This window comes from Lampetra planeri, chromosome 8, assembly GCF_965212315.1.
Source record: "Lampetra planeri chromosome 8, kcLamPlan1.2.h2, whole genome shotgun sequence".
Taxonomy (NCBI): domain Eukaryota; kingdom Metazoa; phylum Chordata; class Hyperoartia; order Petromyzontiformes; family Petromyzontidae; genus Lampetra; species Lampetra planeri.
Window position 1 is genome coordinate 8,289,117 of NC_136114.1, and position 20,838 is coordinate 8,309,954.

Sequence of the window (20,838 nt, forward strand, 5' to 3'; positions counted from 1 at the left end):
TTTGTTCCGATGATCAATCCTCCACGAGATGTAATTATTCAATCTCGTGCTGGGAGTGAGTGTTTTGTGTGTGTCTGCATTTAAATATACAGTGGATTACCGTGTTCCGGCTTACGAACGGGTCTCAGAAGACAATACAACTTCAAATCGCTCATATGTTGTCCATGTTTTTAGCAAAGGTGTTTTGTTTCATACATTAAATGCCCATACACTGCAAGTATGATTCATCATAAGTGTCTTGAGATGCGGTTGCATTTAGACATTTTATTTAGCAAAATTGTATTGTAAGGCAGTCTTCGACTTACGAACACTCGACAAACCAACACCCGCACTTACGAACCTGCTTCCATGAAAGATTTTTTTTTTTACATTGACTTAAAACGCGAACTCTCACTTGCAAATTAAACCACAGCACTATTTTGGTCCGATGATCAATCCTCCGCGAGATGTAATTATTCAATCTCGTGCTGGGAGTGAGTGTTTTGTGTGTGTCTGCATTTAAATATACAGTGGATTACCGTGTTCCGGCTTACGAACGGGTCTCAGAAGACAATACAACTTCCAATCGCTCATATGTTGCCCATGTTTTTAGCAGAGGTGTTTGTTTCATACATTAAATACCCATACACTGCAAGTATGATTAATCATAAGCGTCTTGAGATGCGGTTGCATTTAGACATTTTATAAAGCAAAATTGTATTGCAAGGCAGTCTTCGACTTATGAACACTCGACTAACCGCACTTACGAACCTGCTTCCATGAAAGATTTGTTTTTTTTTACATTGACTTAAAACGCGAACTCTCACTTGCAAATTAAACCACAGCACTATTTTGTTCCGATGATCAATCCTCCGCGAGATGTAATTATTCAATCTCGTGCTGGGAGTGAGTGTTTTGTGTGTGTCTGCATTTAAATATACAGTGGATTACCGTGTTCCGGCTTACGAACGGGTCTCAGGAACCATACTCTTTGGATCTTTTGGTAAAGTCACATAGGTAAAGAAAATTAAATAAAAAATAAAAATTATTTTCTTTACCTTCGTGACTTTACCGAAAGAACCAAAGAGTATTGATCCTTGCAGTCACGAAAACTTCAAATCTCAGGAACTAATTGTGATCGTAAGTCGCGAGCACTGATATATCATTGTTTTGTAGAGGTTGACAATATGGATATGATGTGATTCTTGATCACTTGAGAATGGGCACAAATGAACTGATGTTGACAAATGTATGTCATCCTCTCCTTCTGGACTATGTTCGGGAGGCTAATTGCCCTTTGCATAAACATATATCTTGAGGGAGCACTGCAGTACGAACCTGGAAACCTGAGTTATTTTCCTGGCCGTGGCTGACATAAGTGGCAATTAGAGTTCTGCCCCCCCACCCCAGCAACTCACACTGACCAGTGTGGTGAATTGTGGGTGAAACCCCCCATGCCTAAAATGTCAGAAGTGTATTTCCCGAGTGAAGCCCATTGAGCTACCCAGCTCTTATTCAAGGGCAACTTGGCTGGCATACAACAGCGGAACAGCGTTACAAGTTAATGTCATAGAGAGACCTTTACACAGCAGTGGGACTGACGAAAGGGCTACAATTTGTTATTATCTGCATTTCAGCAGCGTTCTTGTTTTGTCATGAACATTTTAAAATAAGACTTTATTGTACTCTATTGCACGTAACCATGATTTTATGATTCCATGCCATTCATGATCAATCTCTATGCAGTCAGAAAAGAGCACAATAAGGAATATTGCCATTTTTATTTAAAATAAACGTATCTCTTTTTTTTATGGGGAAATGGGAATTAAAAAGTACAATAATAGAAATTGCTGATTTTAAATGAAGGACTTAGGTGCAAAATGACAGATAACTGCCAACCCCCAGCCTTGGCATTGTCTCAATATGAATACAGTGCGACCACAGACAAAGGGGGGTATTTGCAGGAAATGTCACGGTGCGCATTCTTGCACCTGGGAGGACAAAGTCCTTGAGGATAATGACAGCGATGAGCATTCGTCATCGGATTCTGCAAGAGAAGCTGTACATGAATGGTTGCTGCATAATGGCAGCTGATGGCATTCTCTTTCTAATTTACTATTAATTATTCTTGTGTTAAAAAGGTTGATGCCTTCATACAAGCCATATTAAAACTGTACCCATTTTTTTTTAGTACTCTTTGGAACATTTTAGAGGAATGTTATGTTGGGGTAACACAATCTAGCCACATGGGGAAATAAAAAAAATGGCAAGAATTGGATTCCAAATGTACTCATTTGTTTTCAACAGAGGCACCCATGTCGATTAATTACCATATATTAACTATACATGGTAATACATCAATATTGACGCCTATGATAGATTATAACATTTGTCTTCATAACAAGCCTAGCATTAGATCATTGTAGCCTTCTTAGTATGTGTTATCATTATCATAGCCTGATGACAAACCGTTATGTGCAGTTTATACATTCTTATATGAATTGTGATGCAATGGCATTCAAGGACCAATTAAATTATATTACCCATTTTGCAATGAAGTTCATAACAATGTAGGGGCAATTACTGTCTCGTTTGCAATTCGTCTGTGAGGAACTATAACATGTTGGCTCCAACACATGTATATGGACACACAGAAACAGGGAGAATCCTCAATGCCTGCACCTCCTATTAGCACGGTTGGCTACGTACGGTGCGAAATAAGTTCAACATACATATTCATACGTACGTGCATGCATTGTTTTATTTTTCATGCAATTAAAACAAAGTAAAATTTCTACCAATGAAATACATCCTGGGGTTGGAGTGATGGCACAGTGGCCTGCATCTGGTGGCCTGAGTTGATTCCTGGCTACGACTAACATCAGCGGAGAGTCGTATCATTTTATCAACCTGCACTGACAACCATTGTGAACACTATGAGACCTCCTTTAAAGGTGTCAGTTTTTGTACCAGTTGAAAGGGTAAAACCCTACTACTACAACCATTGTGAAGTTTGTTAATGAATAAAAACCTCATAGCCAGAATATTGTGAGGAGGGAGACCTTTACCCAGCAGTGGATTGACAAGAGCAGACAAAACAGGGCTATATTCTTTTCTTATTAAATACTTTTTTCTAATACAAATCGAGGCTTACCTGGATATTTCATTCTGAACACAGTAGTTCTGGGACCCTCAGTGGGTGGATTGAACCATTGATCTGTGTGGCTTAAGTGTGCTTTACAGATAACCTTGTGTCTACAGACGTATAAAAGCAAAAACTCAACCTAGAAACATTGCATCGATTTAAAAATTAGTGATCAAATATTTAGACAGAAGAAAAGCCAATGTACCATCTTACGATCCGTTATATTGGAAAGTACTGAGCAAACACATTTCAAATGAGTTTAAATGGATTTATATAGCCGTGGTAAAAAAAAATACTTCACTGGAATCTGCTCGTACAGTACTGTTTTCCTAAAAGGTCATTCTGTTATAGATTTCTAGCAATTTCGTATTTCATTTCAGTGTTCAGGCATATGCTCTATGAAAAGCACACTTCAGCAACGAACCTCGTATCGTCTAATATATCAAATAAAGTTAAACATGAATTTAATCATGATATATTACCGTATAATAAACTTCACATGCCCTCTACTTGTAATAAATCGGCAAACATTAAACCACTGCGTGGGATGAACGAAAAATGGAAATGTAACTTTCGGGTAGGTTTATGCCACACTTAATAAACGTGGCCAAAATGTTTCTCAACCTCATCCTGTGATAAACGGCGGCCGCATTGAACGACTTTCCAACCGAAGGTGGTGGGCAACGAGCAGTTTCGGGACGATTGGGTCGGCCCATGAGTGGAAAAAACCCGATTTTTCCAGCGGCAGGCATCGGTTTTTTTTCTTTAATACAATTAAACCCGATTTCGGGGAATTAAAACTTGGTTTAATGAATACGAAACTCTGATAGGCTTAGGCTGCTTCCTCGTCGGTGCTGCTATCGTACTCGGGGCCGTCGGGCACGGGGTAGTCGTAGAATGCGACGGGCAGGTTGGTCTTGATGAACACGAGCTTCTCCACAATCGTGGGCGCCGCCAGTGAGTTCCTTAGCTTGGAATGGATGAAGCCCATCGTTGAGAAGTTGGCGAAGTGCGGTTCTGCAATTAGAACCAATTAACCCGGATTTCTCCCAATCTCAGATGATCGGGTTTAATTTAAAAAGATGATTAAACCTGATTGTAAAAAAAACCCGACTGTGCCACCCTTGGGTCGGCCGCCCTTGGTCGATGTGTCACCGGTTGGCTCTGCGCAAGGCGAGGGAGGAGCCGCGTTCGGACGGAGCAGCGCAGCGCGCGCTCGCTCTTGTGTGAAGCACCAGAGGCAGGAGCAAGGAGGAGAGCGTGGGATGAATTGGGTGTGGATAGTGGGTGGGGAGGAGGAGGAGGACTGTGTGAAAAGGTAGGGGAGGGGGGGCACGAGAGAATCCTCTGCGCCTGCGAATGAGATCCCCCTTCTGGGAGTGATGCTTGCCTCGCCGGCTGAGCAGTGGATCTGTGGAGACGCAGACTTAGTAATGAGCAAAAGCTGCGAGCTCTTTAGTGGTGGCCCTCTGGCGCTGTGAAAGGACACAGGCAGCGATGCTCGCTTTGCTGGCGCGGATATGCTGCTCACTGATGTAGCGGTCTTATCTTTCCCACGTTTGTGCAAGCCGCGGTGGTCTACTTAAAGCAGAAGCAAACGGAATGACCAAGAATGGGACGTGAGACTGTCTCTTTGTGGAGGTCCGCTGCGATGGATTATCTGCTCGTCGTGTGCACTTCTGCAAAGTGACATCAAGAGTGGCCAAGTGTGTGCTGTGTTTAAGGGGCTGTAGGTGCAGCTCCGGGAGCCGGGGGGGAGGGGAGGAATGCGGAGTGCCGAATCGCCGTGCCATCCGCATTTTCACACCGGGTGCCGCCGGTCCCGAGCGCCCTCGGGGCCGGCCCTGAAGGCGACCCCAGCTGGAGGCTGAGGAGGGGTTCGTGTGGCCGCTTGACCCACGATGATGATGATGATGGAACCAGCTCTCCGGTGCGAGGCTTGAGGGAGCAGTGGGAACGGCGGTCGAGGCATGAATCACTCGGATAGCGCCGACTCTGCCGGCACGCCAAGTGACAGCCCTTCCCTGGACAGCCAGGACTTTGATGAGCGCGAGGGAGGAGGCGATGGGGAAGTGGACGGGGACGGAGGCTCGTTCCACCGATACAGCGGCTTCTACGCGGCCGGTGCACAGTGCCCGGCGGGCTCCACTTTCGCCGGGGTCAGAGCTGGCACGGGTGCTGGGGCAAAGGAGACCGGCCGTGGCCTCGCGAAGGGACCCAGCAAGTACGTCGTCTTTTACCTGGACCTCTCCTTTGTGTTTCTCCTAGAGTTCAAGCGCTGCAACATGGCCCAGAGCTGCATCTACTGCCTCAAGTATCTCATGTTCATCTTCAACCTGGTCTTCTGGGTAAGCGTTGCACTGTTTAACAAAAAAAGTGTGCATGTTTTGACTTTGAGCCATTTGATTCCCGAAAGATAGATTAAATAATTATATATTCATGAACATAAAAATTGTAGTATTCAAGTTGTTTTGCTTTTATCATTTACAAATGCTGCATATTAACATGCAGTTTGACATTGTGTCTATTTACATTTGCCCAACATGTACAAAATTACCGCATAGACTCTGACACTAAGCACGTGTACTTTTGGTCAAATGCATTTTAAGTGCACATCTTTGTACATGCAATATAAAGACGGTTCATAAGTCACAGTGAACAAGTGATTTTGTTATGTGAAGATAGCGAATTGTATTTGTGCTGTAATGTACGAACTTGGCAAAGTATTTCAGTTAATAACCCCATCTTTCATATGTTGAGCACCCAATGAAGTCTTGTTAAGTGTGCGTTGACTCACTCTATTGGCTAATCTGCAGTACGGGCATGCTATTTTGTGTAAAGGCTTGCCAATTCAAATTAAATATGCCGTAAATTATTAATTAAATAATAATTTAATTTGAAGTATTGATAATGTGTTCATTGACATTTCATTATTTATCTTACTGGGGACTAACTTGTTTTCAACGTGTCCTAATATTGCCATGTGTGGGTATGTATATGTCCTGTATACAACACTCATTCACGGAGTATATTGTGGTTATATTTTTAATGAATATATTTAAATCCAAATTTTGCTCAAATGTTAAACATGAGAACACAATGCTAACATGGTAAAGTTTAACATAATCCAATGGGTATATGATTTAGAAATTATCAATCTCTAGTCTAAGTGACAAGATTATTCAGTACAAAAAATATATTCTAAAATCCATGGCATATTTTGTTTTAAAATGATTCTGTACTTGACTAAAACGAGAACACATGTCCCACATATATTAACTTGGTGTAAGAAAAAAAGAATGGTCAATTTAAATTCACCGGCTCCCTCACGACCATAGATCTGTGACAAAAAAAGCAGTACGTGTAATGTGCTCAGCATAAAGATGGAATTTACCTTGAAGCGAGATGTTCATCACATTATACAGGGTTGCTTATGTTGCTCTCTCTCTTGTTCTTATTGGCTAGTGTTACCCGTTTCTCTGTATCTTGGCACGAGTTAAGTAATGGCCTCATCACCTTTCCCTTTATGGTGTGATGTAACAGAACGTATGCATCAAATACTTCACGTGTTGCATTTTTGGTAAATTTGAATTTTTTTTTAAAGAAAATGGAAAAGATATTAACTTATTCTACAACTACGAGGAGAGTGATGGCACAGTCGTTAGTGCACTGCTAACACCAGTGGCGAGTGAGATCTGGACGTGTCCTGGCCCCCCTTCCCCAATCCAAACTGACCCAGCATGGTGAACTGTGGCCAAACAACCCCCATGACCAACAGTGTAGGCCTTCATCCAGCAGTGGATTGGCAAAGGGCTGTAAATTATTGCGCTACTAAACTAAATGTGATAATAGTCGCATTTCAGCTTGAAGCACCAGACAAATTAAGCAGAGGAAAAGCAAAGGGTGCATCTTTTATGTGCATAATTTTACATAATCCGCCTGTTCGTGCTTTTGTAGATTTAAGGGTTCATGGAAATCTGTAGAAATTCCATTTGAGAACAGTTACATGATTTCATAGCTGTACTCTTCTTAGAGCAGGACGCCTTATTGCACAGACATTATTGGGGGACATGTTTAATGCTTTGCTTTCAGCACTCGGTTCAAGCCTGGAAAGTAAGCAGCTTAAATGGAAAACGGACGTCTGTCTGTGTGTGTGGCGCGCTCACGCACCTGCGTGTGGACATGGATGTGCACGTGCTTGTGGCAACTCACCATTTTGCAGCTTGTTAAAGAGCTCTCTCTAAGCGTTGCTTCAGTTAAACGGTGTTATCTTCATCCCCCCGCAAATTGAAGGTGCTTTCCTCTGCATGTTCTGATGTAATCCGGCTGTACACTGCATTTAATATCTGACCGCTTAATGGATTTTGTGGAAAGTGGTCATATTCTTAAACTCTCATTGACATTATGGTCTGCTTTAGTTTACATTTCATGTTGAGCATATTGCCTGCATCTGGATATTAGTCATATATTTGTTTAACCTTGTGAGAACCCAAGTGATCAGGATAGTCTCATTAGCTAGTGACCTTGGTCACGAACATGACCTTTGAGGACCAACGTTAAACCACATCAAAATGCGGCATGTATTCTCTATAGTGCAACATTAAAACATAATTTTAATCAACCTTTAATTTTGCTGTTTATTGTCTCTACGTGTTTGGTTATCACAAAATACGCAACAAAGAAAGAATATGGTGTTATAAAAAATGTGTCTCGAAACATTTTTACAGGTATATTGTTTACCGCACGTTAAAATAGGCACATTATATTCTCCAGGCTTTATGTGAAAATACATGTGCTATACAATGGGCTGGTAGGATTTCTTCCATAGCTTGATATGATGTGATGGATGGAAAGTACACCCTGTTGATGTGAGAGGGTTGACTGTTGTTCCTTGGCTGATGTCCTGCAAGGCTGCAAAAGAATTATTCAACAAAAAAATCAATGTGTAGCATCTGTCTCCTTGGCAGACGAGGCATACGAGACATTACTTTATCTCTGACACCTTTTCAGTGCTCGCGCTTGCATAACAGCGAGTGTTGCCATTGCAGATGTCTCTAATTACAGTGTTGCCTTCAGTGACCCTTTGCTATGCCATCCTCAGATGTCCTCAGCACCTCCTTTGTGACCTTGGATGGTGAGACGTATGTCAAATTGCATTATGCCTCCATGCGTGATAGCTCTGATATGACCCTTCTTCCTGTGCCCCACAGCTATCATAAATAAACATTTGCTTTGATGGCTTATTTTTGTTCACGATAACCTTTCATTTTGCACATTGCCCACCAAGGGCATTTCATTTTCACTTATCCATAAATGCATACGTGAGTGTTCTCAGAAAAAGTTTCAATGCCTGTGAATACATTGCTAATGACCTTATTGGAGGCTGCACCATTACAGGGCTTTTGCACGCTAAAATTTGTTTAGTAATCTAGATAGAGTATTGTACCGTAATAAAGCTTGTTCACGTTTTAAGCCACGGCCTTTTGTTTTTAAAGCAAAGCTGACACAAATTTCCCAAGGGTTGATTTGTTTTTATCCCGTGATTATATGTGACACACACATACACGCATATTAATGCACCTATTTTCTGTACTGTCATCTCCTGGCCACCTCGCAAGCAAGTGGGTTTGCGAGGTTTGCAAATGTACCTAATCCTCTAAACCTTGCCTTGAAATCTTGCACCGCCACTCTCAGCCTGCTTACTAAGCATGCTTACTGAATTTCAAACTCATGTGCACTGGATTTCAGCTCTTTTACCTTACTTTCCAATTGCTGTTTGGCTATTATGCCTTGTGGTGTGATTATATGCCATAATTTGCCTGTTATGTTGTGATATACAGCTTTGTTATCTAACTTGTACCCTTGCACCACAGCATATGCCATTATACCATAACAGTGGGAATTGTGACTGAACATGTTATTTTGTGACCCCAGAAGTAACCTTGTGTCTTTCCATGTTCCCCAATGCCCCAACATGCCATTAATCACAAGCACGGGCTCCTTTCAAATTGCGGCCATGCGTCTGAGAAAACATGATGGCTTATCAAGGCAAAACTCTGTAATGTCAGCTTTACCTCTATAGTTTCTGTGATCCCTTTTTTCTTATGTATATTGAGTCCAACATGTGCCTTTAGCTTTGTTCAACGGAAGCCTGCCTCCACGTAGCCATGATCCCGATACAGAAAAAAAACACAAAGCTCCCTTTTAATCCGAACATTTGTACGTGATGAATTTATACTGAGTAGTCTTGCTGCACACTCAACAGGACTCCAGCGCAGATGGCGTACCACCTCTATCTGGCCCTTTGCACCGCCGCTGCAGCTCCCCCAAGTCCCGGTGCTATAAATCAGGATTTTTCAAAGCAGCTTGGTGTGGGTTCTGGGGTGGGTAATACAGTTCAGCTACTCACTTCTATTGCACGGCTAAATGTTGAGTCTCTGCTAATCATAAGACGATCTCCGAAAGCCACGTGATAGGATTTTCCCTGCTCTGATTTAAGATCGCTGTCTCCCAATCTGGTTTGGGTCACCGTGGGAGAGAATCTTGATCTTTATTGGGTTACGCTGGCAGGGACCCTAATGGGGCATAACGGCTGCCATTGCCCTTCCGGTGTGTGGGGGTGTAGTGGACGTGCCTTTGTCCACTCCTGATGAAGAAGTCCCAAATCCTCCCCTCCCCCCCTCCCCAATCCCATGGACAGACACGAAAATATGTGCCATCAATATTCTGTGTACAAAGGCCTAATACTGCCAGGAGACACGAGCACAATTGACGTGGGGAGCGACTGTGCTAAACATGGTATTTCGACAGAAATTCTCATGCATGTTGAAATGCTAAGTGTAAGATCGCTTTCAAATGAAGACACGGGAATGGAATTGGAAAATGGTTTAAGTGACATAAATTGGGATGTAATGGGATTGGTCGTATCAGAAGGGATTCAGAACGTATTATTGAAATGAATAACGGAACAGTATTCTGTCATTGCTGAAACAAAAGGACATGCTGCATATGTGGAGTAAAAGTGCCACACCTCTGATTAGCACGGTTGGCTGTGTACGGTGCAAAAGAAGTCTAATATACCTACAACGTTATGCAGATTGCATTGCTAGTCTGTAATTCATACATATCCAAAATATCCTCGAAAATGTTTACGGAAATTTCGATGAATGAGGCGTTATTTTAAAGCAACAGTTGCAATTATGAAGAAAAAAAACCTTTCGTCTTAAAATTCAGTCAGTTCAGATAATTGTTGGACTGGGTACTGCTTATCTGCTCTAGAATATTTACAATAACCATCTGTATTGAACGAGCTCTCTTTCGATATCATACAATGTATTGCACCTCCAATTAGTACTGTTGGCAACGTACGGTACTATATACATACGTACAGATGTATCCCCGCACACGCATATTGCTTGCGAACACGTACATATCTTCCACGAACATGTGCAGTGAAATCATCGTGAATGTGCACATCGTATCACTTCCTCTCACACCACAAACATAGACAAATGCTCCTAGTGAAAAGTTTTTTTTGCCTTTGAATCTCAAAAGACTTCCCACTACGTATTCAGGAATGAAACTGAGCAAGGTGGTCTTTTGTTTGCTCGCATAACTGTTGGTCATATTGTCTTTTGTTGCCGTGTTTTTTGGCATCTTGTCAGGTTTTTTGTGAACGCTTGTGAGTGCCATGGAATTTGGATTCATATAGCGTATAAATATAATTGTGTCCCAAGAAGTTGAGTGATTATACTTGTCATAATAAATCCTACCATATGCTAGATTTAATTAAGTATTTTGTGCTGTTCATTGCCAACAGTCAAGGGGTAAACTCCACTGCAAGGTTTTCCATCAAGAATGCGAAGCTCTCGAGCCTCACACATTTGGATCTCATTTGGTTGACTTTCGGCACATTTATCATGATCTCACAATAGCCGAGTAAAATCTGAAGCATTTTTATGACCAGGATGTTGCATTCAAATCAGTAAATAAAGGCCTGAATTCTCAACATTCCTCAGTATAAAATACCATGACATTACACGATCAATATTCTGGCATCTGTTTAACCAAAGCACTTCGAGACTTGGTCAGTATTGCATTCTCCATTGGCCAGGTGCAGGCACAGGGCATTTCTTAATTTATGAGCTATATGGAAAATTGGTAAAATTTTAAACATTTTAAACATTTTAAACAATTTCATGGCGATAATGCTTATTGAAAATAAGCAGCACTCTATAATGTCCACAAGCCAATAAACATCATCTGAAATATGCCTAGCATTGTGTCGTTAGCACCGTGTCAAAACATTTAAATGTATATTTAGAAAGCAAGCATTTTTTCCAGAGCAGAGCCAAAACTAAACATTTTTAAAACGTGCTTTTTAAAACTAGACACGCCTGATATGTAAACGGAATGGCATTGGAAGTAATGTATTTTTCTGTCACAAATTGAAGACATACTAAATACATTATTTATATAAAACAAACTTGCTACTTTTTCAGATACAGTAAATCAATTTTGGTTTCTGCTTCTTTCTAAACTTATACAAAAACAACTTTCTGTTTTGGTGTGTTTACTGAACCATTATACTAAATTCTTTGGAACACAATGATAAGAAACAGAGTTTTTTAAAATGTGCTTATCAATAGTACATTGTGTTTTTGAAGCGTGTCTGTCATTATAATGAATACGCACCGCCGTGTGATGCCCTCGTGCAGAATTCTAAGTTGCTTGAAAATGTGTCAGCCGTGGCAACATACAGACGTGGTAAGTTACAGCCAGCCGCTCGTACTTATTCCGATCAACGGAGCTGGCATTCATTCACTGTTGTTGGATTTTTTCAAGGCCAGGACCCAGCCACTCGGCTAGATCTCGGTAATAACAGCTCCGTCTTGGCCTGAGGAAGTGATAAAACGGGCATTGAATGTAACGGATGGATAACCTGGAAGTGGGCTGCTAGGACAGAACGGACACTTCATGTCTAAATAAAGGCGCAGTTAAATTAAACATCATGCTGTCTGCCCTCCCAGAAAACTCACTCGAGCTGTGTGTTTAGGTCCAGTAAAAAAAGTCAATCAATGAACATTGCTAGAAGCTCAAGGCCATGTTTACCATTTTCAGTTTGGGTTACAAAGAAGAAGCCGCAAACGGCTATTGCATATGTAAACACCTGTTAGTGGATAGTTATAATTTGTGTTACCACACACGAAGAGCATCCCATTCCATTTATGAAATTTCACGTGAAGTTATGTAAGGCACTTTGTGCCCTGTGAATGACAATCCTTATCCTCAAAGAAACATTCATACATTGTCCGTTTAACGGCCATTGCACATTTGTGTACATATTGACGTAGCGACACATAAACGTGCAGAACTGACATCCTTTGTGTGGAATATAAAAAATATGAAGCGTACCGAGGAATACATGTTCAGCTGCCGGCAGTGATCCATTTCTGGGCAGGTTACCCTGTGACCTGCAGTGACCTGTTTGAAAGAGATGATGTATTCCTGCGATGTCTCATGATTTCAGGCTGTGTGCTCAACTTGGACACAGTTTGTTGACAAGCAGGGACCTTGTCAAGAAACAGCATGATGGAGTGTCGCACATTTCTCCACTATATCAGTTTAACGTCTCTTTTAAGTTTTCTCATACATCGTACACTATAGATTGTCATCAGCTGTATAAGCGCAGAGCTGTACTTGCAAAAGGAGAGAAAGGCAATGTAGAGTGAGTTTTTATCGAGAATGCTCAAAGATGACTCATCTTTTGGTCTTATGATAATCTTTTTATTTTATATATGTACATGCTTGGCAATGAAAAAAAACATATAAGGCTGACATTCCAAGTATTTCGTCAATAGATGTAATGCTCATGTTAATGCATTATAATGTAACACAGTATATGATTATTCCATAAAGATGGCATGACAAATATCTGCCCAACTTTGAGTCTGTTTGAACCAAATCTTTCAAACCCATTTATGTTCTGAGAAGGAGCAATTGCACAGTTGTTACCACACTGAACCACGAAACCTTAATGACCTGGGTTCTATTCTTGCCCATGGCTAATATCAGTGGCGAGTGATATATTAACGAGTCCTAGACTCCCCCCCACCCCCCTCCTTAACCAACCTGCTCTGATCAGCATAGTTAAGTATCCATGTTTAAAGGCGCTATCAATTTTAAATTATTCTTCTACTTAAACATACCTTTGTGTTTTTTTTGTGCTGAATCCACGACTAATTTTAAACATTGATGCAGAACTACAAAGCATTTTTTCCAGTCTAGCAAAATGTGAAGCTTTCATGTGGGTGGATATGAACGGTGAATTTTGTTTTATGCTCTCCTGTATTAGAGGGACTTGTTAAGTCCGATAGACTTGCAGCTTCTTCTTAAATAATCTCCTCGCACTCACTTATCCCAAGGGTTTGCTTTAATCTTCTCATAATTTGGTCTTGTGTAATTAAACACTGATAAATACAGCAGCAAGGGTATCGTGTCATAAGTAAATCATAAGGCATTTACCTACGTGACTTTACCGAAAAAACCTAAGAATATTAATAATATAAAGGAAAGCACATTATGCCGAGCCGGTGGTCTTTTATGTGAGCTTACATGACTAACAAGCAGCCTCAAATTCATATATCATCAAAGCCTTCATGTGGCTGTATGAACATAATAGCCTACAAAGCACAGACTTGTGTAATCCTGTTCACTGCATAGGTTAAACTTTCACAATACTTTCCATCACTAGTATGTGTTTTAAAATTTGCGATTTCAGCGATCACAGTACGGAATATCCCAAATATTGATCATTTTGCAAAATACAACGGAAGCTGAATTATGAGCATACCTTAAAAAAAGCACAGTTCTGATTTAAGCAACACATTAACCAGGTAGGGGGAAAGAGAAGAGAAACGTAAAATACAAACACCCTACTTTTGGCCTTGCTCCCAAGTGGAGATTCCTAATATCCGGCTTCGACCGCACTACAGTACACATATATCATATTGTGTAATGATGAATTCTGTCATAGTTAATAGCTTTCACCTGAGAGGCTTCAGGGGTCTACAGTATCTTAGACCACCGCTAATGTGTTCAAACTTTGGGGGAGATTATTAAAACCAGTTTAACACGTAGGCTTTCGCGACCAATATTATTCATAATAAAGGTTTTTGGGTTAGATCGCGTAAGTATAAATGCGTCGTAACCCTCCACCACGCGACACGGCCAATAAGTAAGGGATTTGTCACGTCAACAAAACGCCAATTCGTTACTTCTACTCCTGGCAAATCGCCCGATGATGCTGGTTGATGTAATTACCAGCGAAACATCGTACTTAAATTGTAAATGTTGCGGATTTACTCTCCAACAAACCGGTGGGGCAGAAGTAATAGCTAATTAGCGTTTTGTTTACGTGACAAATCCCATCCTAATTGGCCGTGCCGGGTGGTGGAGGTTTACGACACATTTATTCTTACGCGATCTAACCCAAAAACCTTTATTATGAATTATAAAAACCGCTTACTGTAAGACGTAATATTGACGTCATATTTTTTATGTTGCAATTTGTCACGATAAATAAATATTCAATATGAGACCTTACTATTTGATTGAGCTTGGATTGAGGGCTGCAGAAAAGGGGAGGGGAAGTAATTTAGCTAAGGGGGGGGGGGGGGGCTCTTGCTTTATTTGGAGTGAGCGATTGGAAGTGACTGTGGGCCGCTCACGCCCGTGTGTCTGACCAGTGGAAGGGTTTCACGGTCGTCCTCCTCCATTCGGCACACTGCGGATGTTTAGGGGCCAGCTAATGGGCGGCTTGATGCCATGCCAGCCATCGCTTCAAATCAACGCGCCAGCTTGTTTGTGTCCTGTTGATCAATTTGCCATCGAGCGTGGAAGATACTCCCTGAGTGATCTTTTTTTTATTCGTATTCCGTCAAAGATTTTTGTCTCCAGCATGGCAGCGGATGAAATCTGATTTTCTGCTCTAGACTCGGAGCGCATTCCCCGACCCAAATAAAATTCCACAGACGTTCGATTTGCTCTCAAGCGCATTTGGCATCTTGACAGAGGGATGGCAATGCTATTTGATCATTGGTCTCTGCTCGTCTCTGCTTCATTTGAGATATATTTGTTCGCATGCTTGTTTTTTTATGCTCGGGGACGAGAAGAGGATCGGAGTTTATAGCTCGCGGCAAGCCGTGCCACTGCCGAGCGCAGAGGCAGCGTGCGTGCTGTGCGCGTCTGTGGCTGCGCCAGTATGCCCTCCTGAGTTAAAACAACAGCACTGTTATCATGCTCCATTACCTACAGAATGCTCGCAACAGAACCCCCAACCACAAGCTCGATTGCAAATTTTCCCCCACAGCATGACAATATTATTTTGTAATTAAAATTCTAGGGACATATTCATTAGTGTTTCGAGTAAAAAAAAAACAATTAACAATGGTATTTACGCTTCTCAATGCAGCCTGAGAAACACGTGGGATTTAAATGGAATTGCTTTTTATTATTATTGGATACCCAATTGTCTTTTATGTCTGTATGAAATGGTGTTGCACATACGCGTAATGCTGGTAACTGTCATTTTTGACGTGAAAATTGTACCCCTTGCCTTACACGTAACATAAGATGTATGTTTCTGGTGATTTTGTGACTTTTGATTTTCTTTAAGAGTTTCAACAACTATTTAAATCATTCTTGTACAAATAATTTCAGATTTTTTTTCCTGTCATGTTCAATGTATCAAGCAGTAAAGCCTCATGACAGTAGATATGTGTGTGTGGTGAGAGAGTTTCCTATATGTCTTTATAGATTAATATGTGTGCTTAACTAGCTGGTCAAAATTATTGGATACTGAAATACAAATGATAAAATAACAAACAAATAAATATGTACATCATCCACCAAATTACATTTGTAAATTACACCTTTCGGAAAGGAGGCATTGCTGAGATTTTAAATGTTCGCAATGTTTGCCGAATTCCAGCAGCATTGTCAATTCTGGTACAATAGTTAGTTCACTGGACTACGAACCCAGTGACCTGAGTTTGATTTCCAGCCATGACTAGCATGAGTCAGTAATGAGTGAAATCTGAAACGGTCCTGGGCTCTCCAGCATCACCAACCCATACTGACCAGCATGGTGAGGTATGGTCAAACAACTCCCATGACCGCAAAGCTTTTTGTAGGGTTCATCCTCCAATGGATTGGCAAAGGACTGAAAATCATTTTACTATTTCCTTAATTGCATAGCCATGTGAAAGTGGGAACAAAGTGAATTTTAACATGACTCTCAATGCAATGTTTTTTTTTAAATCGAGGTTCAGTCCTTAATAACATCCATCATAACAAGAGATATGTCCCCAATCACGTGTTAACTTTTAACTCGCACAAGGTGTTGATAGCTTTTATTTGGCGTATGCAAGCTATTGACGTATTCACATTTCCTGTGGGAGACTGGGAAAGCCCGTGCTTCTGCAATGACCAGCAGTCTCCTCCCCCACCACCCAGAGTCCCTTCAATTCGGAGACAGTGCCTCTGAGTGGCTGGGGAGGATGAACGCGTGTTTAGGCTATTGAGGTCATCGCAGCAAATGCTGTTGGTGTCACCCACACCCAGCCATCGCGGTCGCTTCCTTATTTCTGCTGGGTCACAAAGATATTGCAAAGTCAACAGCCAGCCTCCAAAGACTTCTTGACAGCGTCCCAACATCTGGCCTCATATTTAGTCCCTTTGGTCCTTGACCCCTGAATGTCCCATCCAGTGGTGCCCGTCTCAGTGACCTGTCTCTCTGGGCACACGTAACCCACTCGTCCTATCCTCTTCCTCTTGATTAATAATAATAATGATGCTAATTTGTAACGCGCACAATTTTCACTTGCCCGAAGGCAGCTTCCCTGAGGCGCAATTGCATCTACAACGCTCGCTTTCCACTACTGCTTGTATTTTGAATGCGGTGATATTTTCATTGGCATCTTCATATATCTGATTCAAAAGAATATTCGTGATTTTTTTCAGTTCTTTTGTTCAATTTCAGCTCTCTGACCCGCATAGTGATGCTGATACTACTTCTCCATCGCACAGTCTTCTCTTTATAACGTTTAATACAGTGCTCTTTACTTATATATACAAGTAATGTTTGGTCTGGTGGAGTTTTACCTTGAGATCGTTAACAATTAAACGATTCGAATATTGTAATCGATCGTAACTCGCACAATACATCCATCAAACTGTAAGATTCGATTACAGTGTTTACAAATCGCGCAAATTACGTGCCCACGTTGCGTGCAGGCTGGCGGAGCGAACAAAAAGCTGTTCGAACGTGAAACCATTTGCGTACGAGACGATTAAAACAACAAAAAACATGGAATAGATTCTTGAATCAAATGGCGACCCCAAATGAAGCCGATTCACTGAATTGCATCGGCGTGAATCAACGCGTGCCGTGTAGATTTGCCTTTCCCACCCACATAATGATGTGGTGCCACTGCTCTTTTTTCCTCGCTTTTCCCCACTGTGCCCTATAGAATATCCACTGCCTACAAGCCCCATGAATTATACAGTGAAGCGACGTGAAAAAATAGGCTTAAGAGACTCGCCATAAACACTTTCGCATGTGTGGGTCCCATAACTCCAACTCTCTCTCTCAGTAACATCACGCAGCAGGTTTTGTTCATTCTGTGCTTGCTGGTTAATTTCTGTCTCTGCAGTCGGCACACGACAGGGATTTAGTGGCCCAAAATTGCAACTAGCCCTGAATGAGATTAAGGGTTTGGGGAATACAGTGGCTGGTGTGAACTGCAGATGAGAAAAGGAGGGGGGAGTCATTGTCATGTTCACCTTTCTCTGTTTTCTACCTCAATGTCCGTTAAACAGAAGAATCTGCGCCTATTTGATCGGTGAAATGAAGGACCAGCTTCCCCTGAATGTCAACTCTTCTCTAAAATGTACCTGCCCTCGCACATGCTGCATGTAATGATGTACTTCGAGACATTAAACCTAGCAGAGGTGTGGTGGAAATTAAATATATTATTTATAATGGCACTTCTTGTATACAGATGATAAATTTAAATTACTGAAGGCAGCTACCGTTTGCACTGAAAACATTACCTTGCTTGATTACCAAACCTGAACTGATGCAATTATTAAAAACACACTGAAGCTTAGAAATACCATTCATTTTTTTCATTTTCCTCACTTTATTAAGACGATATAAAGTAATTTATAGAAAATAAATAATGCGAATTTAGTGGCATTTGAAATATAATTTAAGTTTTGCACCGATTGTAAAACAAAATTCTCTCCATTGCAGTCAGTAGCCTATTTATGAACACTATTAAGATTGTTGCAGTTGATTGATTTAACCTTTTCATCAAATACAAGCTCCTTGAACTCTCATTAAACAAGTGAATCAGTGGCAGAGCCCCTTCAACAAAGCAGTAACTGTTGTGAAGGGGGTAGCTAATGTTTGCACTGTATGGTGTATACCTGAAGCATTTTCTCTTGTATTAAATAAATACGTGGGCAAAAAATGTTTGTGTTGGTATAAAGACCAACATTCAAGTGCTCAATATTGGACAAACATCTCCAAAGGCCCCTGGATTAGTTTTTTTGCAGGAATCCCACGGGAGCGTGGCAAATTAGACATTCAGGCTCAATAAATGAAGGCGGTGGATGTCAACGAATGTATGGTTGCTTTGGAAAATGTCACGGAATTGATCGTACGGAATTGATGCCGCGTGTTGCACTGCGGCGGCGTGTGAAACTGGCCGCTCTGACGTGCACACCCTGTGCACTTTACACAGCAGGATAGGTCCGTAGGGGGGCGGGGAATGGCTCCAAACAGAACAAACGTCGCCAACATGTGAATTGTCGTGTAATCATTGCTCACATGTGCACGTCCAAGCCAGCCATGCTTCGGAAGGTCTGATTATGTGGGTAATTAGCTGAGGGTCATACCACGGTCTGTTGGGTTAGGAGTGGGGGGGGGGTGTTTTTGGCTATCGATGCCTCTAACCACCTTCCCTACGGGACCCTGTTCTCGCCTACCACAGCTGCCTCTGAGCTGCTCCCACATATTCATTCATTGGCATCTGCTTAGTTCGTGCGTGAGCCCAGATTTTGATTGATTCTCACTTGTCAGTCCTTCAGCAGGCCATTTGCGATGCTTATTATGATAAAGTCTTAAGCTGATATAAATTGCTGTAAAGCTTGGGACATTGCCGTAGAGTTGTCTCCTAAAATTCTGGCCCAGCTGTTGTCTGTGAGAACCAAAACAAATTACATCCACAGTGTCCAATCTATATTTTCAGTCAGCTTAGAACATTGGCTTTTTCCTTTGTATTTTAAATGCTTCTTAAATACAGCTTGCAAGTACATGGTTTCTATGCAGGGATGCATTAACTGAATTTGAATTTGATGTTTTATAATTATTGCACAGATGTCCCATAAATATGAACTTAATTGATGGTTGTCAGAAACAGTGCATTATTATGAGACCTCTATAACATGAATAATGTTTTACAATTACTCAATAGTTGCTGGCAATATTTAAAAACAATTTTCCATACTTCCAGTTGGGTTTCATTAATTGAAAGCAGATGCTGGTGATAATTAAAGAGATTAATATTTGAATTGGTAATCCACGAAAATTTTACAGAAATGTGTTTAATGCAAGCAAAATATCGAACATACAATTATAATAACTACCCCTTGATGTTTGTATTACAGTCTGTTTCTGTCATCTGCCATTTCAAAGTGTTACATTTACATGGTTGTAATCATATCTTTCCAATTACAAAAAATCTCCCACTTGAAATATTGCTAATATGTATCATTTAGTGTTGCCTTTTGCACTGTGGTGTAATTTAGCATTACAATTGAAAGCACAATTTGGTTATGCGAATTCATTTCTCATAATGCAATTTAATTGCAGTGTATTTAATATAATGCATTCATTATATATAGTACCAGTGAGTATACTGAAGTCTAGCCCTATTTTACCAGGTTGTAAATCTCATTCGCTTGCCAAATGCATTTAGTATTAATGTCCATAATTGCGATGATTAATTTAAAAGTAAAATTGTATGTTGTGTGCGTTAACTCAAATTTTCCCTGTACAATACATACACTACAACAACAAAAAGTTCAGCGGTCATCGTCTCTCTAATTAATTGCGTATATAATTGAACAGGTAAAATGTTTTAAAATGCTTCGTGTGCCGCATAAAATACACACAAGAATGCAGAAACATTTGCCCCTCTTGCCTACAGTGAACAAAATTAAACGAATCATAAGAATAATGAGTGTTACAAGTATTTACACTGGGCAATTCTTTGTCTCATGCAAATGGAATTGACAATGCAACTCTCGCATTTTTCCCCAAAAAGGCAGCAGTGCGTGTAATCAAATGTCCACTGAGGTTTCATGTAACCTACACAGGAGTCTCAGGTCACTTGCTGTTGGAATACAATGCTCATTAGCAGGGTAAATCAAATTTTTGTGGCAATGCTAAATTAATTTACAACATCTCATACTAGCATTGGAGCCAATGAAAATAAAATACTGTACTCTTACTTGAATTGCAATGTGGTGTTTACTAAATCACTTTGAGCTTCTTTGCACTCTTTTTGAATGCCACTTTTCCTTAACTGTGGACCGTTTATGAATAATGTTCAAAAGGTCTGGGTCAAATAAAACATGCCTCGGTA

At 40.9% G+C, this 20,838-nt stretch overlaps 1 protein-coding gene across 1 annotated transcript in view; it reads left to right on the plus strand.

Annotated features, from left to right (window-relative positions):
• Window positions 1-4,884: 4,884 nt before the first annotated feature.
• Window positions 4,885-20,838, plus strand: part of LOC144720273 (tetraspanin-4-like) — a 42,040-nt gene continuing 26,086 nt past the window's right edge. The window contains exon 1 of the mRNA XM_078596892.1: window positions 4,885-5,472. Coding sequence (XP_078453018.1) covers window positions 5,095-5,472 — 378 coding nt within the window. The 5' untranslated portion in view covers window positions 4,885-5,094. The remainder of the gene's footprint in view (window positions 5,473-20,838) is intronic.